At 36.7% G+C, this 27155-nt stretch overlaps 16 protein-coding genes across 16 annotated transcripts; 7 read left to right on the forward strand and 9 right to left on the reverse strand.

The window, feature by feature from the left end:
* Positions 1-631: 631 nt before the first annotated feature.
* B0P05DRAFT_446961 (uncharacterized protein) lies at positions 632-1694 on the reverse strand (the record flags this gene model as incomplete). The annotated part of the gene is made up of 3 exons (XM_051573821.1): positions 632-938; positions 1006-1225; positions 1451-1694. Coding segments are annotated over 3 exons (771 nt in total), but the record flags the coding sequence as incomplete, so codon positions are not given.
* Positions 1609-2136, reverse strand: B0P05DRAFT_526917 (uncharacterized protein). Its single transcript, XM_051576483.1, has 3 exons — positions 1964-2136; positions 1759-1893; positions 1609-1695 (listed from the first exon to the last, which is right to left on the reverse strand). The coding sequence occupies exons 1-2, from the start codon at positions 2109-2111 to the stop codon at positions 1877-1879; spliced, it is 165 nt and encodes a 54-aa protein (XP_051438398.1). The 5' UTR covers positions 2112-2136; the 3' UTR covers positions 1609-1695; positions 1759-1876.
* Positions 2137-3664: 1528 nt separating this feature from the next.
* On the forward strand, positions 3665-6238 carry B0P05DRAFT_463402 (uncharacterized protein; the record flags this gene model as incomplete). Its single annotated transcript, XM_051574165.1, has 2 exons — positions 3665-5154; positions 5383-6238. 2 exons carry the CDS (start codon positions 3665-3667, stop codon positions 6236-6238), a joined length of 2346 nt encoding a protein of 781 aa, XP_051438399.1.
* On the reverse strand, positions 6233-7788 carry B0P05DRAFT_526928 (uncharacterized protein). Its single transcript, XM_051576484.1, has 2 exons — positions 7592-7788; positions 6233-7535 (listed from the first exon to the last, which is right to left on the reverse strand). The coding sequence occupies exon 2, from the start codon at positions 7386-7388 to the stop codon at positions 6315-6317; it is 1074 nt and encodes a 357-aa protein (XP_051438400.1). The 5' UTR covers positions 7389-7535; positions 7592-7788; the 3' UTR covers positions 6233-6314.
* A 116-nt stretch (positions 7789-7904) lies between these two features.
* Positions 7905-9682, forward strand: B0P05DRAFT_260167 (WD40-repeat-containing domain protein). Its single transcript, XM_051573363.1, has 3 exons — positions 7905-8287; positions 8332-9152; positions 9213-9682. Exons 1-3 carry the CDS (start codon positions 8254-8256, stop codon positions 9390-9392), a joined length of 1035 nt encoding a protein of 344 aa, XP_051438401.1. The 5' UTR covers positions 7905-8253; the 3' UTR covers positions 9393-9682.
* Positions 9131-10261, reverse strand: B0P05DRAFT_526930 (uncharacterized protein). The gene has a single exon (XM_051576485.1). The coding sequence runs from the start codon at positions 10169-10171 to the stop codon at positions 9395-9397; it is 777 nt and encodes a 258-aa protein (XP_051438402.1). The 5' UTR covers positions 10172-10261; the 3' UTR covers positions 9131-9394.
* Positions 10262-10461: 200 nt separating this feature from the next.
* On the reverse strand, positions 10462-11048 carry B0P05DRAFT_526931 (uncharacterized protein; the record flags this gene model as incomplete). The annotated part of the gene is made up of 1 exon (XM_051576486.1): positions 10462-11048. A coding segment is annotated over exon 1 (500 nt), but the record flags the coding sequence as incomplete, so codon positions are not given.
* Positions 11049-11374: 326 nt separating this feature from the next.
* B0P05DRAFT_583821 (uncharacterized protein) lies at positions 11375-11887 on the reverse strand (the record flags this gene model as incomplete). The annotated part of the gene is made up of 1 exon (XM_051582289.1): positions 11375-11887. One exon carries the CDS (start codon positions 11885-11887, stop codon positions 11375-11377), a length of 513 nt encoding a protein of 170 aa, XP_051438404.1.
* A 3502-nt stretch (positions 11888-15389) lies between these two features.
* B0P05DRAFT_503977 (uncharacterized protein) lies at positions 15390-16430 on the forward strand (the record flags this gene model as incomplete). The annotated part of the gene is made up of 2 exons (XM_051575485.1): positions 15390-16016; positions 16131-16430. Exons 1-2 carry the CDS (start codon positions 15441-15443, stop codon positions 16428-16430), a joined length of 876 nt encoding a protein of 291 aa, XP_051438405.1. The 5' UTR covers positions 15390-15440.
* Positions 16431-16659: 229 nt separating this feature from the next.
* B0P05DRAFT_526936 (uncharacterized protein) lies at positions 16660-18306 on the reverse strand. The gene is made up of 9 exons (XM_051576487.1): positions 18119-18306; positions 17914-18068; positions 17761-17859; positions 17637-17714; positions 17427-17592; positions 17275-17384; positions 16959-17231; positions 16854-16913; positions 16660-16807 (listed from the first exon to the last, which is right to left on the reverse strand). Exons 1-9 carry the CDS (start codon positions 18299-18301, stop codon positions 16684-16686), a joined length of 1248 nt encoding a protein of 415 aa, XP_051438406.1. The 5' UTR covers positions 18302-18306; the 3' UTR covers positions 16660-16683.
* Positions 18307-18800: 494 nt separating this feature from the next.
* Positions 18801-20984, forward strand: B0P05DRAFT_526940 (Up-regulated during septation-domain-containing protein). Its single transcript, XM_051576488.1, has 4 exons — positions 18801-18833; positions 18882-19053; positions 19097-19371; positions 19414-20984. The coding sequence occupies exons 1-4, from the start codon at positions 18831-18833 to the stop codon at positions 20965-20967; spliced, it is 2004 nt and encodes a 667-aa protein (XP_051438407.1). The 5' UTR covers positions 18801-18830; the 3' UTR covers positions 20968-20984.
* Positions 20985-21616: 632 nt separating this feature from the next.
* On the reverse strand, positions 21617-22266 carry B0P05DRAFT_577362 (uncharacterized protein; the record flags this gene model as incomplete). Its single annotated transcript, XM_051581779.1, has 3 exons — positions 21617-21781; positions 21828-21880; positions 21924-22266. The coding sequence occupies 3 exons, from the start codon at positions 22264-22266 to the stop codon at positions 21617-21619; spliced, it is 561 nt and encodes a 186-aa protein (XP_051438408.1).
* Positions 22267-22417: 151 nt separating this feature from the next.
* B0P05DRAFT_526946 (uncharacterized protein) lies at positions 22418-23008 on the forward strand. The gene is made up of 2 exons (XM_051576489.1): positions 22418-22513; positions 22557-23008. The coding sequence occupies exons 1-2, from the start codon at positions 22436-22438 to the stop codon at positions 22968-22970; spliced, it is 492 nt and encodes a 163-aa protein (XP_051438409.1). The 5' UTR covers positions 22418-22435; the 3' UTR covers positions 22971-23008.
* Positions 23009-23032: 24 nt separating this feature from the next.
* Positions 23033-23771, forward strand: B0P05DRAFT_526947 (uncharacterized protein). The gene has a single exon (XM_051576490.1). The coding sequence runs from the start codon at positions 23149-23151 to the stop codon at positions 23596-23598; it is 450 nt and encodes a 149-aa protein (XP_051438410.1). The 5' UTR covers positions 23033-23148; the 3' UTR covers positions 23599-23771.
* Positions 23772-23802: 31 nt separating this feature from the next.
* B0P05DRAFT_260430 (aromatic ring-opening dioxygenase LigB subunit) lies at positions 23803-25164 on the forward strand. Its single transcript, XM_051573364.1, has 4 exons — positions 23803-24066; positions 24113-24413; positions 24460-24673; positions 24716-25164. The coding sequence occupies exons 1-4, from the start codon at positions 23889-23891 to the stop codon at positions 24857-24859; spliced, it is 837 nt and encodes a 278-aa protein (XP_051438411.1). The 5' UTR covers positions 23803-23888; the 3' UTR covers positions 24860-25164.
* Positions 24844-27136, reverse strand: B0P05DRAFT_526955 (uncharacterized protein). Its single transcript, XM_051576491.1, has 12 exons — positions 27063-27136; positions 26939-27005; positions 26858-26888; positions 26798-26812; positions 26716-26736; positions 26515-26668; positions 26371-26465; positions 25887-26313; positions 25513-25833; positions 25253-25459; positions 25005-25210; positions 24844-24950 (listed from the first exon to the last, which is right to left on the reverse strand). The coding sequence occupies exons 1-12, from the start codon at positions 27115-27117 to the stop codon at positions 24867-24869; spliced, it is 1683 nt and encodes a 560-aa protein (XP_051438412.1). The 5' UTR covers positions 27118-27136; the 3' UTR covers positions 24844-24866.
* Between the last annotated feature and the right edge of the window lie 19 nt (positions 27137-27155).

The raw sequence follows: 27155 nt of genomic DNA on the forward strand, positions 1-27155 counted from the left end.
TGTTTAAAATGGTAATTTCGCAGCAAATTTTTAAGGTAAACCCCTTTGGATTTTTTTCAGATTTCGATTTTAGACACTTTCTTCTACTTTGTGAGCTGAAAAATGGAGCTATTACCATAGTCAAGCATTCAAAAGACGCACCAAAGCTTTCTTTATTCAGCTAATGCTTCTTCTTTTTTTTTTTGGAAATGTAACGCAATAATGTGCTATTATGATGCCAAACAAATCAATTTGAATTCTTACTTGTATCATATATTATACTAATTCAATTGCTCTCATCCTTACATCATTAAATGAGTAAAAAAATATGTATAACTTTTGTTGAAGTAGCTTGGAGATCCGAGCTTGTTACAGTATTTCTACTTTGAATTCAGACGATGTTAGTTTTTTTCTGGACGAATCAAAATTAATTTCCAGATGTTTTTCTTACCTATTTTGGACGAAATAAAGTGAAATTAAACAGAGAATTATTAGAGAAGGTACAATAGTGTTAGATGATTTTACCTATGACAATCTTAGTTCCCAAAGGAAATACCGTGTTCATTACGGCGATTATTGCTTTTTCTTAGTTTCTCTTGAATCGTTCTGGACGGCCTTCACCCTTCCAAATTGACTTAGCAATGTTCATCATATTCAAACTAGCGTTGATGTCACGCTGCCATAATGTTCTGTACGTCTTGCAAACGAGAACACTATTACCGCGGGCACCACTAATACCACCTAAAGTCCTACTTTCACATTTGGAACATATTTGGGACATCAAATATTCATCAATGTCCACAACAAGTAAGTCGCCAGTCCTCTCTCTTCTTTTCAACGTTCTGTATAGAAGACCAGTGACACCAGTCCGGACCGTTTTCATCTTCACATAATCCTTCCCAAACATGCCACTACCAGATACTATCAGCGGTACCTTCTGTTTGTACCGAAAGAAATTGCTTTCTCTAAGTACCATAAACTTATGAGTATAAAAATTATCGTAGCCATGCCCAAGTAACTTTTTACCTTGTTTTTATTGTTTTCAGTGCCATTTTTCTCTTTCCTTTATCCTTCTTTCCAGACTTATTCCCCTTCTTCTTCCGCTTCCCTTTGATCTTTGCTCTTTTTCGTTTGTTTCCTCTTGATTTCTTGTTGTATTTCTTGGTACCATCCAAAAACGTTTTCACCATTTGCTCCGGTGCTCGTTGGCGACCCTGGTATAAGAAAAAGGTTTCTTTTGCAGTTTCTTGATTGTAAAAACTGAGAATACGACCAATGTTTTTGAGCATATAAATGGTATACTCCATATACAGTGATTCATTGGCAGTCTTATTGGTGGGTATATTTGTTTCAATCGTCTTAATACCGCATGCTTTCTTTTTCTTCTCTTGCTCTGCTGAGAATTTTGTAGAGCCTGTCAAGTGGTAACATTCCTTGATGGAACATTGTCTGAAGTCGTTAATATTACCACTTGAACCAGCAAATGCAGTGAAGACCCTTTTTCTTCCTGGATCTACGGCTATTGGTAAATAGTGGCTGTCAACTTCATGCTGTTCAAAATTATCCAGGATCAGATCAACTTGATTAATTTGCTTGGTTAAACGTTTTTCTGTGATTGTTCGTTTCTTAAAAACAAAACCAACAGAAAAACCGTCTGATCTGATCAGGTTACCAAAGAGCCTCTTATTTTTTCCAGTGGGTAATAAAGATTCAATCCTAATAATAAACATATTTTAAATGACCATCATGTAAAAACCTTTTTTACTACTATGTACTTACGATTTGATTCTAAGTGGTCTAAAATCAAATACCTTGTAAAATAAATGCAGCTGATCATTATACCCTCTGGGGAGTGGTTGACCAGGAAGAAATGCTGCTAATGCATTGACCGAAATTGTCACTGATCGCCAATGGCATGATGGTGAAGGGAATACATTGAACAGCCTTGGTAAAGAAAGTCTTCTAACGTCAAACGCTTTATGAGACTGATGTTCCCTTTCAAAGACAGTCAGTATATGAAACAGCAGAGGAACAAAAGAGCCAGGGTTATCAGCTAATGATTTTATACTAACTCTAGCATCGAGTTTGTTTTTAAGTGGCAGGCATAGTTCATCGATTCTTCGTTTGATCATAGGGTCTTCAAGTGATTTCTGTTCAGGCCACACCGCTTCACCTTGGCATACATACTGATATCCATATTTTATAACAATATCATCGACGTACTTCGGAGCCATGGACTATATACATAATATTTAAGCATTTAGAGTAAATGGATGTGATTATTAGCTCTTACAACAAACATAATTTGAATTTGATATTGCAAAAATCTTCTCAATATATTTTCAAGTCTTTCTACAACTGCATTCTCGTAGGTGGTTGCCAGCTCCTTGCAGGCCTCAGTAATGCACTGGCTAGCTCCTCCAATAGCAGATGGAAAACTTAATTTTTCTTTAATAAGATGAACCTCGTTAAAAAAACATTATAACAGACAAGTCAATCTAACTATTGTTGATGATCTGGTATAAATGACTTTAAATAAAAAAAAGTATATTATCACAAATAAATCTTTTCTCATAACAAGAACATTTGTCATATTATTATTATTATTATTATGCCAGCTAGTCATAGTTTGATAGCAATAGAACTGAGTTCATTCTAAACAATGATATAGCTGAATCAACATTTACACTCTTACGGAATAGAGTCATATAATCCAGAAACCAGTAAACAGATCTCATCTTGAATGATAAACAACTGTAAAGATGGTTCGCAAAGTATATTTTATTGAGAAAGCCAATACTCTTATTCCATCTAATATAGCCTTCAGCTCATCAAGTCCTATCTCAGGTTACATCTAAGGACATAATCCAGATCATATATAAACCTAGAATATAAAAAATCTCTCTCGAACTTTTACCTTAATAAACATTTATAAACGGTCTCAAAGTACTTTCTACATGTCTCTTTATTTTTTTATAATTTCTATATTCAATCTTTTTATTTAAAAAGTCCCAAAACACCACAATAACCAGTCATTTTGATATTGCTTCTCTAACAATTGATTTCCCTTTACAGTTAAATGTCTAAATGTAAACTCTCATTCATCCAAAAAGCTAATTCTTTTTCTGCAGAAAAAAAACATCTGGAAATTAATCTTGATTCGTCCAGAAAAAAACTAGCATCGTCTGAAAAAACAATTTTTCAAAATTGCAACTCAAAAAACTATCTCATTTTAAAACTCCGTCAAGTCTTTTTTTTTTTTTTTTTTTTGATGCCCTGGTTCAATTTGACGGGCAATTTTTTCTGTTTTCAGTGCTTTCTTTTTTATAGACTTATAGAGACTCAAACATAATCCTATGCATAGACTACTTCAACAGTGTGCCAGCATACGTCTTTCAACCCATGCACTTCCCAAACACCTCCAAAAAACCAGCTGCCTTGTCTTTACAGCGTCCTTCGAAACAACACAACAACAACCAAAGACCCTCCCCTATTAGCCAAATATAAAGACCAGTTACAACAACCACAACGCAACGGATCTGATCTATGGAGCACCTACCAAGCCATCAATGCTCAAGGCCTATTGCAGCATATGAAAAGAGACGATTTCTTAAAACTTCGAGCTGATCTATGGAAACAAGAGAATTGGGGAACAGAAGATCGTATCCTTCAAGTCCTTGATGACATGAAGCGTGCTGGGCATCCATGGAACTTGCATGAGTACAATGAGTATTTTATGGCTAAACTATTCAAGGCACAATATGCAGACATCTTGGCCATGTATTCTTCTGAAGAGTTCCAAGGTCAACAACTCAGTATTGGATCGTTCAATGTTATTCTAGCTACCTATATTCAACTAGGAAAAACAAAAGAAGCGATTCAGCTGATCGAGGAAGCCAACAAAAAGTACAATGTGATACCTGACATTCGAGATTTTGATCGCACCATGAATCGATGTATGCCCAAGAACACACAATTAAGTCAAGTCGCTAAAGAATTGATTGCAGAACATGCTTTCTCGGTGACCAAAATACTCGACACTAACCTGCTTCATTTGTTTCGAGAAAAGCGTATGCATGACATTAAATGGATTGTTGATCAACAATTGAAGCGCAAATTAAACATTACTACTTACAACATTTTAATCAAAGGATATAGCGATGTACGCATGTTGAGAGATGCAACCCATATTTATGAAGAAATGCAAAAGCACAGTGTTAGACCCAATACCTATATTTGTGTTAGCATGCTGGCTATCTTTGCTCACACAAGGGATGTTGCTGCTGCTGAACAAGTGGTTCGAGAAACTGTCTTGGGAGGACATAAACCAGACGAAGGTGTCTATAACCAACTGATTAAGGTCTATTTTAAGGCTCGACAATCTCAAAAGGCATTTCAAGCATTCCAGGAAATCCAAAAAGATCCTCAACTCAAAGTAAACGATGTTATCTTGAACACAATGATTAATGGTCTTGTTATCAACAAAGAACTCCATATTGCAACTCTACTTTATAAACAAATGATTCAGTCTCAACTCAAGCCAGACATGGTGACGCTCAATACTATGCTTAAGGGATATGTGAAATCAAATGACATGGCATTGGCAGCAGGTATTATTTCAGACATGTTCAAGTTGGGTATGGAGCCAGACTCAGTTACTCTAACAACATTGGTGGATTCTGTCTTCAACACAAAATCACCCAACACAGCTGAAGAAATGATGGGACTTGTGCGACAGATGGGTATTCCACCCAATGTGTATGCATACAATGCAGTCATCAATAGTTGGATTCAAGCTGACAATATGCGAGAAGCAGAAAAGACATTTGATATCATGAAGAAAGAACAGCTGAAGCCTACTATTCACACATACACTAACTTAGTACAAGGTTATATTGCACAAATGAACTTGGGCAAGGCAATGGAGACATTCCAGAACTTAATGAAGTCTGGTATTCGACCAGACAGAGCCACATTTAACTTTATGATTGTTGGATTCCTGAATCATGGCCGCTTAAATGATGCATATACCTGCCTAGATCATATGCTTCGAATGAAACTAAGTCCAACAAAAGACACTTGGAAACTACTTTTAGATGACTGTTGCAAATCTAAAGATTGGCAGACAGGTAAAAAAGTGATTGACAAGCTAGATCAAAGTGGATTTGTGATAAAGTCTGATTCATTAAGGCGTTCTTATACCATTGTGAAGAGTCACTATACATAAAATAAAGTTTGATGTGAACTTTTTAGAAGCCCCCCTTTTTTCCCTTTGTCCTCCTATATGCAGTTGGGGGCGATTTTATTTTATTTTATTTTTTTTCTTTCTTTTTTTCTTTTTTTTATCCTTTCTATGAGCTGCCTTATGACAACAGTCAAAGAAAAGAAAGGTTTGTTATTAAGCTTGCCAAACGAATTGGTGATATATATATTTAGAAACTTTCTTGATTTGGCTGACCTTTGGCGACTCTATCAAACCAGTTCTCAGTTAAGATATTTCGCATCTACTGTTATCCAGAGTACTTGGAAGATAGAGACCAGTAGCATAATGAAAGTCCAATGTAGAACAGCCTTGATTCAATTAGAACTATTGGCCAGAACTATCTATTCTACTCGACATCTAAGGCTTTTATTATTACCCAAGAAACAGGATGATGTAGAAGAAGACCTAATGCCCATCCAAGACATTTTGAAACAAGAAACGACGTTACACAACAAAATGATTCATGGTATTGCATCGTACAAACACAAGTATGTCTTAATTGAAGACATTGATATCCGAAATCGAATAAGAACTGCAGTCGATGTCATATTCCATCATGCTGTCTTTACTGTCCGTGACAACCACCGTGCTATGGCTGCTATTATGATTCGCTTACTCGTCAAACTGGATCAAGCATTCCCTTCATACTGTAGGGAAATCACATATACACTAGCAGACAACATTAAAGCATACTTGGAATACACAGGCTATAAACTGTTAGGATTGCATGGTCATACAGACACATTGGAGAGCTTATCCGCTTGCTTTAATTTGATGGGTGCTGCTTTTGTACACAAAGTGTTATCAGACAGCCATATTGATTGTGCCGTACAGAGAGCATGCGAATTACTGGTAGATGCCCAATTCAAGCGTAAATTACTACAAAGCCTACTGGAAGATTGGCTGACGATGAAGCGACAAGTTGGATCTGGTGAGTTGTGTCACTATATTAGAATGGAAATTGAAAAATGCGATCGGCAGATACCACAATTATAATAAAAAATATTTATTAAATATTACATATACATATATCTCTTTTTTTTTTGTTTTTCTGTATAGAATAAGGAGAAAATTAGGACCAACTTTGTGCTGAATGGCCTTGTTGTGCAGATGGTTGATAAAAGTGATTACGAATAATAGGTAAATGAACATTGCTGTTGTTCTCTAACAACTGTCTTTGTTCATAGTCTTGTTGCATGATCATACGCTGTTGTTGTTGGAAATTTGTTTGAGGGTAATACATATTATTATAGTGGCTATTGGGAGACTGTCTAGGGGGGATGACTACAGGTTGCTGAGAATAAGAAGTTGTATCAAAATTGAATTGCATATTGTTTCCTTGTGCTGCAGAAGCAGTCGCTGAAGCCATGATAGCAGTGGTAGTGGTTGATGCTGTTGCTGTTGCTGTTGCTGTTGTTTTTTTTGTTGTTGTTGTTGTCGTGGGATAAGAATAAGCATTGTTTTGTACAGAAAATGCTCTTGCTGTAGTAGAATAATGGTTATTGACCATCATAGAGTCAGGTATGGGTGGTGACTGAAGCATGCTTTCATGCTTGCTATAGCCAGCAAACTCAAGACGTTGATGTATCGATGACGAGGATGGAGAAATAGGTGAAGCCAAATTAAACACATGACCAAATGGAGCTGTTGTTGGTTGAGGAACAGCTGTGATTAAATCATTGAAGGTACGTCTGCTTGGCTGTGAACTAGGCTCAGACAAAGATCTTAATGGCTGAGACCGTACATACATCGTACAGCTAGGAATCATAGCAGATAATCCATCTGTTGTCATTGCTGCCATCTTGCGTTTTTTGGGTGCCGTTTTGACCTCTTGCTGTTCTTTTTTTGTACAAGACCGATGTTGTGCTTTTTGATGAGCTTGATCAATATCTGAATACACTTTTTGTGGTTCTAAATCGACCAACCCGTCCAGCATATGAGGAGGTAATTTGCAGCACTTTCGATAGCTTTCAATCATCTTGATTAAATCGTTTTCTACACACGAAGCCCAGTCTTCATTAGCAGCCACAACAGAGCATAAACGGGTGGATGCCATAATAAGCTTTTGCACGCGTTCCGTGATCTTGGTTGGAACTGAATTTCCATCTTTATAGTCTGGAAATTCGAGTTGAATTATGTCTCGCATGTCGGTGCGGTCAGGATTCTCCGCCAGCAGTTGGTCGATACGAGATTGGATTTTCTTGGGAACAAAGATCCATTCAGTGCGTTCCGTTTGAGCTAGCAAGAGAGAGTCCTTTTCTTGCTGTTCATGGTAGATAGAGACAAGAATAGTCTAAACAGTCATTAGGAACAATGAAATGGACACAACGGTATTTTAAATATACATACGTACTCGATTTGTTTGTAGTGGTTTTTGTTTGATTTGGAAGCCTTGTTTTGAACACAATTCTTGACAAAAATTAATCGCTTCTTTGCTTGAAGTGAATTTATTGTCCATCAAGCATGTATAAGTCTATTTTTCATATTAATTTCATGCCTACTGTTTCTATTGCTTATCTTACACTCATTTGATCTTTGTCTATAAAAAGGGAAGAGAAAAAAAGGGAAAAAAAACTTCTTAAAACAACAAACAATTATATACTTTTTTTCCCCCTTGAAATAAATAAATAAATAAAAGGAGAGGAATTTGTAAACAGAAAAGTAAGGAGCATGTGTGAGAATTCAAGCATTTGCAAAGAAATAGACAATCAATGATACATTTCCCTCCTTTGTGCCTCCTTTTTTTTTATTGACACTGCTCCTTGGTCAGGGAGTCATTTTATTTTGGCGGGCAGTTATATCTGTACTATAAAAGGAAAATTATGAATTCCTCTAATCGATGTTCATAGTAACCATTGCTATGGTAAAAAAGGGGAGGGTGGATTTATAAAAAAGAGGAGGAGAAAGTTAATTAAAGAGGTGGTATCAGATGAGATTGTGTGGTGTGGTGGCTTATCTGGCATTGAATCTTGGTTTTATCCATCTTTTTTCCTTTTTCTCTCTTTAGTATTATGCCACACCTTGAATTACTGGCAACTTTAGAAGGTAAAGTCTATGATATCTATGGATTTGACTGACACTTCTACTAGGCCACCAAGACCGTGTTTGGCAAGCAGCTTGGCACCCAACAAAGACGCTACTTGCTACTTGTTCAGGCGATAAAACAGTCCGTTTATGGCAACCTGCTTCACATGACAACTTTAAAGAATGGCACTGTGTCGAGACACTAGAAGGTGCACATAAACGTACTATTCGTAGTGTTGCTTGGTCTCCCACAGGCAATGAAATAGCCACAGCCAGTTTCGACGCTACGACAGGTATTTGGGAGAACGATCCCCGAGACAACGATTGGGAATGTGTGGCTACTTTAGAAGGTCATGAAAACGAGATCAAGTCTGTCTCTTGGTCTTCTACAGGTGCATTGCTAGCCACATGTAGTCGTGACAAGAGTGTTTGGATTTGGGAAGTAGAATCAGATAACGATTTCGAATGCTTGAGTGTGTTGCAGGAGCATACACAGGATGTCAAAATGGTAGCATGGCATCCTAAATTAGAAATTTTGGCTTCTGCTAGTTATGATGATACTATCAAGATTTGGAAAGAAGATGATGATGACTGGTACTGTGCTGATACGTTAGAGGGACACACTTCTACTGTGTGGTCATTAGATTTTAATGCTGAAGGAGACCAGATTGTCTCTGCCTCTGATGATCAAACATTACGTATCTGGAAGATGTATAAGCCCAACAATTCTCAAGGTATCCCTACACACAATGGTGAAGCTACTTGGAAGTCTATCTGTACATTATCTGGATTCCATGATAGATGTGTTTATTCTGTATCATGGTCAAAAGTAAACAATTACATTGCAAGTGTCAGTGGTGACAACAGCATTCGTATTTTTGAAAAGGTATATATATATATATATATATGTGTGTGTGTGTGTCTTTATTAAATCTATTGCATTCAGGATATAGAAGCTACACAGGATGAAGATTCACCCATCTATAAGAATGTGACATCAACAACCGATGCTCATGGTGTGTATGATATCAATGGTGTTGCATGGTTCCCTAATGAAAAGCATGGTGATTGGTTGTCTACAGTGGGTGACGATGGCCTTGTTCGTATCTGGAGACTTGTTGAATAAAATCACGTAGTGTTCATTTGAGACCATAGTTCATTCAAAAATCCAGAGATTTCGTTTATATGAGTCATGACGCGTTCTTTCTCTTTATCAGATCCTTCGAAACGCTTCATATAACGCGTAACGAACTTGTCTGGATGATATCTGGCTTGCTCTTTACGTACATTCTTTTTGTTTTCTGCTTCTGAGAGTGTAGGATCAATCACAAATTGACGCACTGCTTCTAATGTGAATTCTCTTCCAATCATTGGCCAAGGGACATCCTTTTTGTGTATTGTCTGCAGTGACTCGAGCTTGTTCCATTTCTCAATAAAGGATGCCTTACTAGACTCTTGCTTTCTCTGTGTTTCCAGCTGCTGATACACTCTCTCCAGTCTCTCTTGCTCCTTTCTTGCACGCTCTTTTTCCTGCTTTCTTCTCTCTTTTTCAGCTTTTCGTCGTTCCTTCTCAGCAATCTCGTCTGCATGTTTTCGTCTGTACATGCCATCCACAATGTACTGGCGATATTCTTCATCGTCCATTGTTGGTTGGTGATACGATTCTGTATACTGTGAGTAAAACGGATCTTGTCCTTCATCATCGATCATGGCTTCAAACAAACGTTCTCGCCATGCTTGATCTGGATCGTATTTGGTTGAGGTTGAGGGCGGCACCCAGCCACTTTCTTCTTCATACAGTGTGGGTGGTTTGTAAGGTTTTTCTTTGTGTCTTTTATGGTGGCTATGGCGATGCTTGTCTTTTTTCTTCTTTTTATCATCATCCTTAAATCGCAGCTTAGGCATACTGAAAATAGAGCAAGAGCTGCCTAAAATTAAAATGGAAATTAAATATCAATTAGTTTCATTTCCTGTAGAAGGCAAGTAGAATTCGCAGAGGAGCATATCAAAGTCTGATTGATACATCTGTTCAGAAGGGAAAAAAAAGAGCTCAAGGAGATATTCCCATTAGCTAGCAAAGGCATTTTAAGCATGCTACGAACAGGAATTTTTGGTCATTCTTAATGAGATTACCAAGATAGATTGTTTAGCATCAATAGTATAGAGTTTCTATGACTAATAAACGTTTACTTGTCTTTCGAAAAAGAGACTAACTCAATTTCTTTTATTCATCCCATTTTAAATTGAAATATTTTTCAAATTTGTGGGTAGTGTAGATATGTTCTCCAGAGGCTATTTTTTTCTTCAATTTCCAAAGATTATCGTAAAAAGCATCCATTATTTTGTTGTAATCCTTGATAGATTGTTCTTCCACCGTTTTGCGATCGTATTGAACACCTAAATACATCATGTCTACAGCTGTATCTATCTTTGTATCAAGGATTCTGTACATATTGATGAAGATTTCACTATATTCCCAGCTGTAGACGTAAGCATAAGATGTTGCTGCAGGAAAACGTTTATCAATTCTGAAAGGACATTCTCTTGTTTTGTCGGCATTTCCAACGATTCTGCTGATACGCCTACGTATCATTTTCCTCTCCTCAGGAATTGAAAAGCTCAGCGCTTCTATCGCGGCAACATCTTCATGGAATTTATTTAAGGGATACCAGATAAGTGGTTGCATATAGACCAACAAACGTTCTAGACAATTTTCACTATAAGGCATTTTTTCTATGTGCTTTTACGAATAGAAAAAAAGATTTTTCTGCAATAAAACAGGCATATTTATATCTAAAAAAGATTTCGCATGATTGATTGCTGAGAAATTAATCAATATTGAGTACACCAGGACTATCAACATCACTATCTAACTGAGAGTTAACGCAAAACAAATCAGCTGTCTTTTCATATGGATTTAATAGCATAAAACGCTCCAGATAATTTGAATTGTATAGAAAACAACAAAACTTGTTCATGCTGTTGACCACTAAAAAAAAAATGCTTTTCCTATTCGATCAATAACAATATGTTTATGCACTTTGCTAATATATCCAAGATAAAACGCAACACATTATAGAGAAGAAAAAGCTTTATTTGCAGAGACTATTATTTGGTATACTGTTCTGAATCTCCAGACTCCCAATTAACCTTAAAAACTTCTTCAAATCGAGTACAGTTATAGACATGCTCACCATCGCCAATCTTCATCTTTAGATCCATCAAACTTTTATAAAGGAAGGAAGGAGGAGGCTGGAGATAGGGGCTTGTCCTCTCAAAAGGGGAAACAATGTCTTCTCCTTTTTCTTGGGTTGACTGAAAGCGTTCTAGATTTCCCCATAGTTCAGAAAAGATCTTGATATAGCCTGAAGCGTAAAGATAGACATAAGCTTTGTCACAAGGAAATCTTTTCTCCATATCAAAGAGTGCGTCTTGTTCTTTTTCAGAAAGACCAGCACTAATTTTTTTTATTTTGTCTCTGAGTGAATCGCGAAGGTTGGGCTTATTGAAATCAATGTTTTCCAATTCATAAACGTTCTTTTGTAACTCTTCTACTGGATACCAATTATAGGCTGATTTCAAGCGAGCAATGTTGTAAGAACTGTCTTTAGAGTAAGGCATTTATTGAGTGCTATCTAAAAGTGTTATACAGAAAAAAAAAAAACCAAGATTAAACAAACCTTTTCTTGTTGTCAATAGTAACTTGAATTGAAAAGAAAAGTTTTCATTGCCTTTTTAAAAGTATTTTATAAACAATGATAAATCAATTAGCTGATTTCAACAACTTGAATACTTGGAAAACAACAACAACTTGGATTGACCTGGACACCTTCTCTTGATGTTACAAGAACACAGCTTATTTAAGTAAAAAAAAAATATATATTATTCGAAACACAACGAGTGATAGATTCATTGATTTTTTTTTTTCATCCAAATTCTCTCTAATCCATTTCAAACCAAACCTTCTTTCCAGAATCTTTCGGGTATAAATATGCTCACCTTCACTAATTGCCTTCTTCAACCTGGAAACACTTGCATAAAAGGTACACATATTAGCATTGTAACTGGTCAGCGCTTCCTCATCAGCAAATCAATAAGTATCATGTACACAGTCTGAGAAACTATTCATTGCCATGTATCTGTAGTCAAGTACTTTAAGGAGATCGTACAATGTATCAACATAGATGAGTGCATAAAGATAAACATAGGCTTTTGATGCAGGAAATCTGGTGTTTTCATCGAAAAAAGGTTGATTTTCTTTTACATAATTTCGCATCAATTCTTTGCTTCAAAAGATCAAAAATTCAATGATTCGATCAGGTAAATGTATTCTAACTCTCTCACAGGATACCATGAGAATAAACCTCTCAGGCGACTAAGGATTACGGTGTTTTCTTCACTATATGGCATTTGGAAAATATAAAGGAGAAAGAAAAGCAGTTATTCAAATAAAGCATACATGTATTATTAAAAGAGTGAAAACGTGTTTATTACTAGTAACCATTTGTTATGAACTGAATATTCATACCTGATTTTTTTTATAGATTTCTTGCAAAGATTTGATTCCATTTTTCTTGATGTTGTAATTAAAGATAGTACTTCATGCTTTGTGCCTACAAATATACAGAAAATAACTTTGTCAATAATTTTAAAACTTGTTTGCAACAATATCTAGTATAGTTTAATACACATTGATGATGCATTCTCTGTTGCTTGTTAGCTTTTAACGATATTTTTCTTTTTTAGTGTCTGATATTTTGTTTTTTCGAGCATCATCTTATTCTTGCAAAGTTTTTAGTGAATAGACTTTGTTGTAACACACATACAGTCCAGTCTTGTCTCAAATTTATTGTAAGCAATGCTCTTCATACAGGTCACAATAACTGTAGCAAATAAAAAGAGTAACAGTCTGTTCATTCTACCCCTAAAACAATGTGTTTCGTACTAAAAAGATTGGGTAAGATAAACCCCTTTTTTAAAAAAAGACTCAGCAAGAATTATTAAATTATGATCTAATCTTTACTGCCAAAATGTCAACATTAAAAAGGCTCAAAGAAACTCATGTGCATGTCCACAAACAAAAAAATTAAGTTAAAGTAAATAATGCAACCATCTTAAAAAAAAATAGAAAAAGTATACTGTACTCATCTCATATACATGTATTATCTTTATCATGAATATTCTGTACTTCAATCTAAATCAAACTCATCTTTCTCTTTACAATACATTATTTAGTTCTCAGTAGCTCAATCCTACTGTATTGATAGTCTAGTGCCTCTTACATTTGAACACTTTGCTTTCACATATAAGCTCACTTCAATGACCCACAACCTATGTCTTTGTTACATATTCATCATTTTTGTCTTCTTACCATGAACGTTTTCTTCTTTACGAAGGACTGCATGATTTACACCATTTCTTTCGTGTAACGTAAGACAAATACAATGTAGAAAACGAAAAGTATCGACATTTTCTCGATTTTTTATAACAAATAGGGTCAAATTACGTCGCCACCTTATTTCCATAGCTGATGATCTACGATCTTGTTTACATACGAATGGTCAACTCTTCTTACTTTCTGCTTAAAAACAATACCCTATGCGTCATTTATGCTGATATTAACATAATTCGAAAAGCGCACACATAATCCCCCAGAAAAAACAAAATGCATAAAAAACAGGATAGATTTTTATCTGAAACCTACAGACAATCAACGATGTCAATTCCGCGCACTTTTTTTTTTTGCAGCAAATCGGATCAGCATGGCTTACTTTTATCCGTGATGTTTGTAATTCAAAGCAGCCAAGTATACAATGCCAATGTTCTCGGCAATAAGCTTGCCAAGTTTATCCCAGAAAACGTGGCATTTTGTGTATCCATCTATCTATATAGCTTTGGATTTGATATCCCGCCCTCGTCTAAAAAGGGCAACAAGGATTACGTTTCCTAGACAGAAGCATTACTATACCTTAAAAGAACACACTTACGCTCTCACACCCAGAACCCCTTCTCAAGGTATAGACTACCAAAAAAAAAAAGAAACAATGACAGCATAGGATTTACATCGATCGCTCATTCACATTTATCAAGTTCCATGTTCTGTTCTCTCAGGGGCAAGAATCATCTTGGTCTTCCTTTCTTTTTGGCATTTTCCTCAATATGGAAGTCCACATCAGATACCTAGTATTTGTTTACTGTCATTCCATACGATCGAATCAAAGCCCTTTTTTATCAGATGCAAACCCACCAATAGGAACTGCTGGAAGAAACGAGAACAATGACAGGTGAGCGGAGTTTATAAGTGGCATAAGTGGAATGCCATGATTCTTTAGCTTGAATATGGCTCTATCCTCTTCAATAAGACAAGTATGACATGAGCAGTGTATGCATAGACATCTATGCAAAGATTGGTTTTATTTTGTCAAGCAGGAAAATAGAATTGAGTAAAGGCATCGACGATGGTAAAAATATGAGTCAAAATGTTCGAATCATTACGGAAAGTGTCATGTAGTACAAACTCCTATTTTGAGAATAAAAAAACTATTTTATTAAGCTTCTTCCTCCACAATCCCCCGTCTTACTCGATCATCTTGATTTCGATATGAGACAACCAATCGTCTTTTTCTATGATGAATTGGTTTGTTTAGTTCCGGATTATTTATAGAAGATAAAGAGTTTAATGGCGTTGTCATGGAAACCATAACAGGGAGGCAAAGGACGGAAGGACCACCAATTATGAATCAAAAAGAGTGTTACACGACATCTGAAGGGTGATTATTAATATCCAATAATTGGATTGTTGACCTGATAAAAAAGGAATAAAAAAGCATGTATTTCCCATGAATTTAACCAATAAAGTAAGTAACATCTACATATATAATAAATGACAGGAATCCAATCATCAAAGCAAGATGTACAGAAAAATAGAACCACGTAATATTTCCAAAAGAAGTGTCGGTGGGGTTTTATGTTGAATGTCCGACGCCGAAAAAGAGCGCTGGTTGCCATGGTGACCATCAAACACAAGTCACATTATCAACGCAGTGATGACAAATGTTCGCCCCTTAATCAACCCAAATGAGTATAAATAAAGCTAATTTTTGATCTTTCTTTTTCCATTTTTTTTTTCTGAAAAATTATTTATCACATTTTATTTATTTTCTTTCTAATTACTATGTTTGCTTCATCTTCATACTATAACCCTAATGAATTACCTACTCTTGGTACTTCACCTACCATGAACACACCTTACTTGGATTCATCCATTGACACACCATTTCTTGACAATCATTCATCAGCCGATACTCCGCCATTTTTTGACACTCTGACTGACGTCTCACCTTATTTAATGTATGCATCATTTGGCTTAGCTAATCTGAACATGTATCTCAATAAAGAAGATGATATCTGTGCTCGTTATCTTGAACATCATGAGAACGACATTTCTAAGCTAACGCATGACCCACTCAAGTTTAATGGCGATCCCAATCTCTTATTGCTTGACAAGTCAAAGGCTTCTGTACCCACTCATACTGTCACTAAGCCATCACCTACCTTGAAGCTTGAGACAGTCACTGAAGAAAACTCTGATTCTCTCTTTCCTCCACTCAATTCATCACAGCAGTCTATCAATACTGATGTCAAGTATGAAGACTTGTCTATGGATGAACTCTTGGGATTTGATGCCTCTTCTCCATTAAGCGAAGATATGGGCTCAGAATACGAAGAAGAAGAAGACCAAAAGCAAGAAGTCAAGGAATCTTCACCTGTTAAAGAAGAACAAGTCGGCAAAAAACGAAAAGCATCTACTTCACATGATATCAAGCCTAAAAAGACCAAGACTACCAAGAAGACTTCTGCCAAGAAACCCAAGGAACCCAAGTTACACTACTGTCCTCTCTGTGATCATGTCTCTAAGCGTCGTTATAACCTAGACACTCATATCAAGACACATGACAAGAACAGAATTAAGGAATTTGGTTGTCCCCAATGCCACAAAGCCTTTGACAGACGCCATGATCGAGACCGCCATTTGGCCACTGTTCACCGAGGAGAACGATCTTATGCCTGCTCTCATTGTGCCACTCATTTCAGTAGAAGAGATGCTCTTAACCGTCACTTGGTCCAAAAGCATGAATATGATGAGAATGATTTTATTGAATAATGATGATTTGATTTGGTTTAGCAAGATTTATGGATCCGACTCGCTCCTCCACCAATGATATTGCAAGTCAGGCTTGTGTTCTATTTATGTTATCAATCGCAGTGCTATTTGGATTTTTATGGTTTTCCTTTTTTTCCCTTTTTTTTTTTGGGCAATCGATATATGTGACAAGTCTAAAGTTTGATTTGGACTACATACTGTCTAAACAAGATATTACTTTGTATAATAAACCACCCTTCTCTCTTTTTATTTATTAAAAACGTTGAACAATGACACTGTTTAATAAACCTGCTTCTTTTACCGTTTGATTATTGTCTGTTAATTCTTTAACAGGAAAAGTAGTTTGCAATACATAAGATCTTGTTGTAGGTTGAGATCTATGGATGATTAATCATTATTTTTGTATTAATAAGCAGTACTTACGATTCAATAAATTGACGCACATCAGCAATGGTGTGTGTATGATTCAATTTAGCAATCAATCTATATTATGTAAGTTACGTATATACAATTTTTTTTTCAGTTTACCTTGTGCCATCAGCAAGACGAATTTGAATACTTGTTGTAGGTTGCGATGCATCTACTGTAGGTGCGCTTGCATGCGAATTAGTAGAAGCAGGGAAACTACCAGGTGGAGGAGAAGAAGCAAAAGTAGCAGGACTGCCAAGACGGTTACCAGTGCCAGAGAATGGCTTGGCAGGAGCCTTGGGAGGAGGTGTATAGTCTTCATCTTGGCGCTTTACAACACGGACTTCAACAGGCTGCCCATGTCTGACATTGAGCAATGAAAGAGGAGCACGACTAATAGGCATGAGCTATATGGTAGGACCATCAACTATCTTACCCAGTATTGATAGCATTCAACATTTCTTGGTTAGCAGGATCAGCATAAGCATACAATGGACCATCATCGACACTGAACCCATTGCGCCAGAATGTCAAGTTACGAGTAACCTACTCTATATGAGTCATGCTATGCTACTTGCATGCACTTACAGATTCAGGCTCTTCTTCTTCTTCTTCTTGATCAACAGGTGCTACTGGAGAAGCAGGTTGAACAGCAGTAGAAGGTTCATCTTCACTACCTAGTCTATAGCCAGTACCTGTGTAAGAAGGCTTCTTTTGTGTCTTCTTGGGTGCTTCTTCAGAAGCATGTCCACCTCTGTATATCATTAGCATAGGGCGCATTGTTTGGCTATGACTTACTCAGCTGCCTTTCTTAAGATCTGGTCCACCAAATTGTTGTCACCAGCACGCTTATTGGGTCCTTGAACGACCATACCACTGATATACAAGTCAACTGATAAATGTCATTGAAGACTAGACTTACCTCTTTTCACCACCTGCATATAGATTCTCATGATCTTCATCACTTGAGTCGTCATGTGTATTTGAAGAAGAAAGATCATTCAATGTACGAATCTTGGATCTAGATAGACATGTTAGTTGCTTAGTATGTTCATGCTATCAGAGTCAACATTACGATGTAGTGGGTGCTGGCTTTCTTTTGGCTGGTGTAGTACTTGAACCCACAGTAGTAGGTTGTGTGGGGGCTTGTCTTTGTAACTGAGGAGATGATTGAGCGGGAGGTGTAGTAGCACTACCACCTTCACTGTCATAGAATTGAGTTACTGCGGCCTATAACCATAGATGAGTCTATACGATTAAATCATGGCTTCTGATTTTACCTGTAAATTCCAATCACTCATTTCTAAATAGAATTTAGCTTGAGATTCGTTTGCATATGTCATGCTAACGAACTGAGAAATAAGATCACTATGTTCGCTCATAATATAGAAATAAAAAGAAAAAGCGAAAAATAAAAAGACGCGTATTACGCAAACATGCATTGAATGGCACGATGCGGACATTGAACTATGTCAGATCATTTAACTAAACATTCTATCAAGCTTCATCATTTTACCAAGTAAGCCTATTTTTTTCTCTCTTTCTTTTTCAAACTTGTTTTGAATAAAACCAAAAAAAAAAAAAAAGAAAGCAACATAATGCCCTAACTGTTCTAACAATATGAATGCTATTAAGCGAGTATGTGGCAACAATTTTTACGTTTTTGACCAATACATACGATTTCCAGAAAAAATTTCTTTGGTCTGTGTTGAATATCTTGCTATATTTCAAAAGATGCATTGATTGTTATATACAAAAAAAAAAACAAGGCTTTAGATATGAATACAATGTTCAATAGCAATGATATCTTTTAAGAGTGTCTGTCTCTGTCAAAGAAAAAGGTTGCTAGAGGAAACAATGTGTTTATTCAAAAGAGAATCTAACGTATCTGAGATACTCGAAGCGGAAGCTAAATTGAGTAGCTTTTAATGCACCCATTCAATTTATTTAAATAAATTTTTCTTTTTTTTATTTTTTATTTTTAGAATATCGATGGTAAAATGGCTGTTGATTTAGTGTGCCTTAAGCTTATATTTTAAATAGAATCCTAAAAGTGATGATAGACCCAACGGTCTGAAGTTGACTAGGAACCATTTCTTTCAATTTCCTAATAACAATAGAACAAGCACTTCTAGTCAATCTTCAGTATCGCCTACTTTACCTACTCGTTCACCTTTTCGTATCAGAGATTCTCAACAAGCCAAAGCATCACATGGTAAATTTGTGTAGCTTATGTGTTCAATCTAATGATGGTCTAGGAAACAAGTCGAATTCGAGTTTATTAGATGAACCTATTTATGCTTCTGTTTCTTCTTCTTCATCCTCTTCTAGTTCTGCTACCACAATGGATGATGAACTAACGCACGAATTAGAAAACATATGGAAACTAAAGCAACTGGACACTGCACCTAAACAACAGAAAGTAGATATGAATTCAGAAGACATGTTGATGCAATTACTTGTATCGCATGCTGTGATTGACGCAAAAGAATATCCTATTCTATCCTTTGAAGACTACGAACAATTAAAGCAGGTAAAGTATATTTACTTAAAAGCCTAAATGTAACAACATTAGCACCATACAAAACTCAAGAATAGAATACAACATGCGATAGCCAAGTTACAAGTGGATAAAAAGATTCAAGAAACATCTCATTCATTATCAAATCTGTCTTCTAACAAGAACAGAGAATCTGTCATGATCTTATGGAATGAAGCAGTTCAAGCAGACAAGAAAGTAAAGCAACTCTCTCAACAACTCGATCAACTCAAGGCAGAAGAAATTGAAGCACAGTATCGGATATTACAACATACAGCAGGTATTCTCTGCCTAGGCTTACAGAAACTAGAAAAAAAGACATCGAGTGGAGTCCATACGGATGACATCAAGACACAACAAAAAATACAGCAATTACAGTCTGAATTGGAGACAATCACACATGCTTTAAAATCGATTCTTCTGAATTACAAGATACAGCCAATAACACATTCACCCACACACTTATTATCAATACTGGAAACGCAAGTACATGCTCAATCACAACAGATAGGATTAGCAGACGAAAGACACCATGTAGACATAACAAACCAAAAGAAACTTGAATTTCAATTACGTGTAGCACAAGAAACGTCCAGGGATCTGCAACAACAACAAGCATTGGACACAACCATGCAACACGAATTACAAAAAGAATACGACCAAATTACTCAATTAAAATCCACTATAGCAGAGATGGAAATCAAGGCAAGTCAACTACAGTCTCAATCGACTGTCTTGCAGGACAGAGAAAAGTCGCTCAAGGCAGAAATGGAACAATACCGTGACCAAGTGTTCCAACTGAGAATAGAGAAAGAAAAGCTCGAACGTACTACAAAGCGACACAGTCTCTTGATTGATTTGGGGAATGTAGAAGCTAGATACGAACAACAATCAGAAGAACAAGCACAAGAATACCAAGGCCAGTTAAGGGAGCAGGCTGCTTATCTGGAGAAAATCACACATCAATATGAGGGTTTACGTCAAGAACATGATCAACTCACAGCGACATGCCGTGATTTAGAACATTTGATTCGAGAAAAACAAAAACTGTTAGATGCCAGGGACCTTCAGCTTCAACAATTGGAGGCTGATTTACAGCAAGCAAAGAAACCTTCGCCTAGTCTACATCATGCAGCAGATCAAGAAAGTCTTCAACAACTCCAAGCAATCTTTTCAGAAAAAGAAGCTGCTTGGATTGAACAAAGCGCGGCTATGGAAGCCAATTATGAAGGTATTCTAAGAGAATTCGATCGTTTGACAGGTTCTGCAGTCGAATTCGAGACAGATAAATCCAATTATGAGCGACGTATTGAACAACTCACACAAGAAGTCAAAGAACTCGAAGCAACCTTGACAGAAGAAAAGACAAAGCATTTGGGCTATGGTCAAGATACAGCCACCACAGCTACGCTTCGTAAAGAGTTCCGCAAGATGATCAATGAAATGAAGGCAGATCATGAACGTACATTAGCTCGAGAAGCAGAAGAAAAGAAACGACTTGAGAAACAACTCAAGGACCTCAAACATGAAAGAGACATGTCACGCTATGAGCGTATAAACAAAGGTGTGCAAACACTTTTTATGGCTTAAGATAATAAATAACTACATCATCATTCTATTCGCATTATTTGCAGTATGACTGCTTGAACTAGGTGTTGCTAATGTGGCTGCTGTTGGTGGTGTTGTTGTTGTTGTTACCGGTGTTACTGTTGTCTGTGGTGGTTGAGATCGTTCTTCAATAGCATCCCAAGATAAAGTCCATTCTCTTTTCACCTTCTGCCATGTTGTGGGATCAAAAAACACATACACACCACGATCTAAAGCATTGGGTGACGTCCTTCGGAAAGCCTGGACAGGTCTACCATTCTCGTCTGTTTCTTTTGTTAACCACAACCCTAATTCCTTGTGATAACGCCAATTACGAGCATATCTAAAACAGAACTATCAATGTATGTTGTACACATCTATAGATACTTACAGTTCCTGAGCTGCTGCCTCCTGGGCAACATCCTTTGGCATGCAATAAAACACATAAAACAGAATTTCGTCAGAAAACGTTCTCATGCGTTGATGAGCTGGTGGTGTTGCCTGAACATTACGGTAGCAAGCAGGTAAATAATAACCTGGTTCAACATTTAAACCTGGCAATGTTTGTGTATCTGACCAAGGTGATATAAATGTTGAATATATAGAACTAAGGCATGTCAATGAGATACCCCCTCTTCACTGGACTTTAGACTTACTCGGCTGTATTCAAATCTAATCCAAGTGTCGTCAAGTCACTGCCTAGTGCCAACATACTACGATCAGGATCGGTCATACGAATCACACCTAAAAGTCCCAGTAGTCCGTATGGATCTGTTGACTTGGCATCGTTGGCTTCATCCTGTTGTTGTTTTCTGGTCTAGAAAAAAAATGAATACAAGGAACGCGTAATGCCATCGACTTACCCAAGAATCAGCGCTACCAGATGGTGCCGTTGCTTTTTCCGGAAAAGGTTTACCTATAGCCTTCATCAATACCATAAAAAAATTGATAGGTTTTACCTTGTGGTTGACTGTCCCGTAAGTTGGCATAATCCAACCATTGTTCTGGCTTGCCTGTACTACTAACAGATTCACGTCCTATCGCATTATCAAAAGGTGTGGCTGAGCTACGCAAAGCAGGGAACTCGTCCATGGAAAATGATCTCGGTGGGTTATTGGCAAAATTGGTTCTGTTGAATGCCAGATTGTTCTTCAAGTCTTCCAGGTCATTGCCTTGTTGAAAACCATGGTTGCCAGCTGTAGAAGCATAGCTTGTACCAAGTCGACTATTCATGTTTCTAGTAGGTGGTGTCCCTAAGGCTGGAAATTCGTTCAAGTCAGCTGTTGTGTTTGGACGGAACATTGTATGATGGTCTACTGAAGATGAGAAGAACAGAAAATAAAAAAAAGATTTTAAATCAAATCGTTTAGGTGACGTGAGCGTCCTATTTGTCTGAGATTCAAAATTAAAATTAAGTTGACATTTTTTTTTTGAATTTTGCTTCTCTTTTTCATTTTATTCACCCTGGACCATGGCTTCGAACAGTGTCTATCTCTTTCGTCATATACAAACAAAGCAAATTCTTGTTAGCTTAAAGCCCAACATGAAGGTAAGATAGTGATTCAAATAAACATGTATTGACGATCGAGTAGTCTAAAGTATTGAATCAACTTGCTTCCACACAACGTCCTGTCGCTTTAAGAAAAGATCTATGGCGTCCCTTGGTTGCTTTGACAGGCTTCCAAACACCTCAAACAGCACAGGCAGTATCAGACGCTTTTTTGCAACGTTCAAAGACCCGTCAACTCGATATGGCTACTAGTCCTGAACACCTTGCTAGACCTAAACGCTTGAGAGTGGTGGATGAAAAGGACTTGATTGAAAAATCAGTTATGTCACTATGTGAATCTTTAGAAGCAGTAGCCAAGCATGAGACTCAGGTATTGGCTCTTTGGGAGCAACCTCAGTTTATGGAATTGAAGGGGGATGCTGAATGGCCAGCATTTTTACAGCATGGACAATTAGAATTAAGAAATAACCGATTCGTAAAGGAAAATGTAGCATAAACTAGAAAAGACAATAAAGACATCTATATACATCCCCTAAACTAACAGAAAGAGTGGCTTACTGCAGGGTTCAGAAAAAAAGAGAGAGAGAAACTCCGTTTGTAGTGTTTATTTTTTTTTGACATGTAACGCGATATCGTTTTCTCTCTTTTTTTTTATTTTTCTATTGTTCATCACCATGTCGAATAAACAAGGATCTGCTCGAGATTATGTTCAATCTTATGTTCAGGAATCTTCTCTAAAGGATGACTATTTAAAAACCGAGCAACCCCGTTACGATCCCAGTAAACCTATCCCAACAGCACCCCATCATGAGCCACAAGAACAACAACAACAACAACAACAACAAGACAGCACAAGCTTTAATATCCATTTACCTACACAGAACCCCATGCCTTCTGGTGAATATGATTCAGATAGCGTACAAGAAAGACCTCAATTGACTTTGACACCGAGTGATTTTAAAGAACAACGTAAAGATATTCATGAGACAGCACTTACTGTCTGTGTAGATTTGCATGAGAACCTCTTGAGTTGTTTTCAACATGGTAGTTGGTGGGATAAAGCTAAAATGTGTGAAGAACAAAAACAAAAGTTCTGGCATTGTTATAACAATCAAAAGGTATAAATGACATAAATGAAAAAAAGAAAGAAAGAGTGACTTAGTATGCATATCATAGCGTTTCTTGAAAGATGTCAATTACAAGAGTCCTCTTAACACAAAAGAACAAGATGATCATATTTTAGTAGCAGCCTATCAACTGCGTAATAAGATGGATAAAGAATAAATTTGAGCCTTATTTTTTTTTTTAAAAAAAAAAAATCCGCTCTCTTTTTTTTTTGCTGTATTTCTAATCATTTGTCAGCCCATGTTTATATATATAAGCAATAGATTGTAACCTCAAATTGTATTACAACATGTCTACTCGCTTACCTGTTTTCTTCATTTCTCATGGTGGTCCTAATTTATTAGAAGACCAAGCAAAACCTGGTAAATTCTATTCATGGTTTGGCAAATACCTCCAAGCATTAAAGCCAAAGGGTATTGTGATTATTAGTGCCCATTGGCAAGGACATGGTCACAGTGGTATTTATGGTAATACAATATTATCTTATATATATAGGCTAATGGTCTTGTTTAGTTGACACTTCTGAAAAGCCTAAATTAATTTATGATTTCTACAACTTTCCCAGACATTATTATCAACAACAATGGGACCATCAAGGATCTCCTGCTCTTGCTGACCGTGTCTTGAGCTTATTGAACCATGCTGGTGTTGCTGAAGCAAAAGGCAAGAAATATGGTAATGATCATGGTGTTTGGGTTCCTTTAAAGCGTGCCATGGAATCCAATCCAGACATACCTATTGTAGAAGTATCTACTTTTGAACATGAAGATATGGACATGCATGTCAAAATGGGTGAAGCATTGGCCCCTTTAAGGTAATAGAATTATATTACGGATACAATATATCTCATGAATGTATAGAGAAGATGGTATTGTCATCATTGGCAGTGGTAGTGCTGTTCATAATTTATCTACACTCTGGACATATGGCGATAAACCTTCTCCCAAGTATGTGGTTGATTTCGATAAGGATTTACAAGACATTGCTTGTCGATATGTTGGTAAAGAACGTTGTGAGAAAGCCATTCAGTTAGATCAACATACTGCCTTTAGAAGATGTCATCCTACAGCTGAGGTGTGTTAGAAAAAAAAAATATCGTTTGACTAATTATAGTAGCATCTTGTTCCTTTTCATGTAGCTGTAGGCGCTGCTGGTGAAGATAAGGGAAGAAAGTTGATTACAGACTTTTTTTCTACCATTAGCTGGGGATGCTTTGGATTTGGTTTACCTCAAGACGTTGTCCTTCCTGAATATAATTAAAGTTTATTTAAGCATTAAAGTTACAAACAACAGCATAAGTTTGATCATCAATCACTGCTTCCACACGAAGTTCCACTTCACCAAAATACATCTGAAAACATGAGTTTAGCATTAATAGAAAAATATATAAAAAAAAAAATCTTACCTTGATAGTCAAAGGAACAGGATCACCGTGTCTTACGTTAGGCAAGACCGGCATAGGAATTTCAAAATCAAACACTTTTCGTACATTGACTGTGGGGGTTGAAATGGTATATCTTGGTTCAGTCTCACTATCAGAAGCATAGAATGTACAAGCAGTGTGGCTTGGGTAATAAGTGGTATAATTACGTGAAATACAGCTATCAATATCTAGGATAGGATGAGCAACCCATGTAACATATATGTCATTACCTAAGGGTTTTCCACGTTCTACATAGGTAGAAAATCGATTATCACAACGTATACTTCCGTCTGGTCTTGTCACTTTATATTCAGGAGGATCAATGGCAGGATCAAATATGTTGGTGATCTCAATCCCGTACCAGAAACGAGGAATACGGGTAGCCACTTTGTTTGGGTGCATACCGAAAATAACAGCACCACGAGCCACAGCCATTTCTATTGCCCATGAATAAGAAAAAAAAAAGGACTAAATGTCTATGTCAAGTTACCTGGTCGATCAGGTTGAACAATACGAATGTTTTGAGGAGCAAATTCCTTTTCCATCTCTGTATAGAGATAAGAAGATGCACCAAACCCACCCACCATAAAAATGGCCTTGAGATTCGTTGTGTCCTTTTGAAGATCGCGACAGAGTTGGACTACTTCTGATACAACAGGATCAAAGACATGTTTCTTCAATTCTTCTTTAGTGAATGTCATGTTGCCTTCATCTAGTCCAATGGAAGGCTCTGTTTTTGTAATCAAATCGAATCCCATAGAGATATCAGAATAAAGATCGTCTGTACCATCAAACAATGGCTTCAAGTTATCTAAATAAAATATAAATAAGTTGCCTTGTTATTTTGATAGTCATCTTACTTACCTACAAAGATATCCATCATATGGTCTAAAGGAGCATCTGGGATCTCAATGGTTCCATTAGGTGAACGACGAACGACTTTCTTGAGCTTTTTTCTCAAGTGCTTTCTAAAGTTTCGATCGATAAAAGTCGAACCACACGATTTACCAATGCCTTTCGTACTTTCTCTAAACTTGCGATTACCATTGGCATCCATTTCAACACGAAAGACAATCAAGTCGACAGTACCACCACCTGCATCACAAATCATAAACTCATCACCATGTTGCATGTTGAATTTATCGCATGTCTTTTCACAATAGAGAGCGGCTGCCTCAGGTTCGGAAATCAACATGAGTCTATCGCGATGGTCTGTTGCTTGAATCAAGCCTGATTGAATGGCGGCATCTCGCATGATTTGTTTTGATTTATCTGACCACATAGCAGGCACCTACCACTTGATGTTAGTTTTTTTTTTTTTTTCTTTCTTTGGGTATATTGTCATTACAGTCAAACAAAACCGAGCTTGTTTCTCAAATCCCTGATGAAATCCCTTTTTCGTCATGTCTATCTTGACATAACTAAAAAACTTTTCAAGATAGTCTAATTTCTTTGTTCAATATATCAAGCAAGCTCATACCTTGTCTCTTACCTGCAATAATGTCGGTGGCTGTCAAATCAAGAGGCAATTGCCTTACAACACCTTCAAGACTATCATCCAGATAGAGCTTGAATTGTTGCAGTACAGTCACATTTGGTAATTTCGATTTACTGGCTTTTGCTGATCGACCCCATTGAATCAATTTCTAGAGGTACGTCAATCAACCATGTAGATATAAACAAAATGACTTACACTATTATCTCTATTGTAAAGCTTTTTGATTTCATAAGAAAGAACTGTTATGTCTTATCAAAAGAATATGGTATCAACTTACACAAATAGTAGGACACTAGAAAATCAGATTAAAATACATGTCGAAACATGGTTTTCTTACCTTGGGATAACTGTAATCGGGTTGACCCGGCCTAAAAGAGAATAACCTGGTTTATATGAATCCAAGGTATATGGTACATACCATTTACTGATATCTGTAATCTCATTATCATTCATATATGCATAGGAAGCACCTGAAAAAGTGGTACCTGAAACGTCAAAAGATGTATTAGTAACAGCTCTATTTTTCTATTTTAGGACAATACCAAAGTCAATACCAATCACAATTGGAAAGTCTTTGTCAGGGAAAGGAGCAACCATGAAGAAAAGAAAGGAGAACGAAGGGAAAGAAAAGAAGA

This window comes from Gilbertella persicaria (assembly GCF_025201335.1).
Source record: "Gilbertella persicaria strain CBS 190.32 chromosome Unknown B0P05scaffold_5, whole genome shotgun sequence".
Lineage (NCBI taxonomy): Eukaryota > Fungi > Mucoromycota > Mucoromycetes > Mucorales > Choanephoraceae > Gilbertella > Gilbertella persicaria.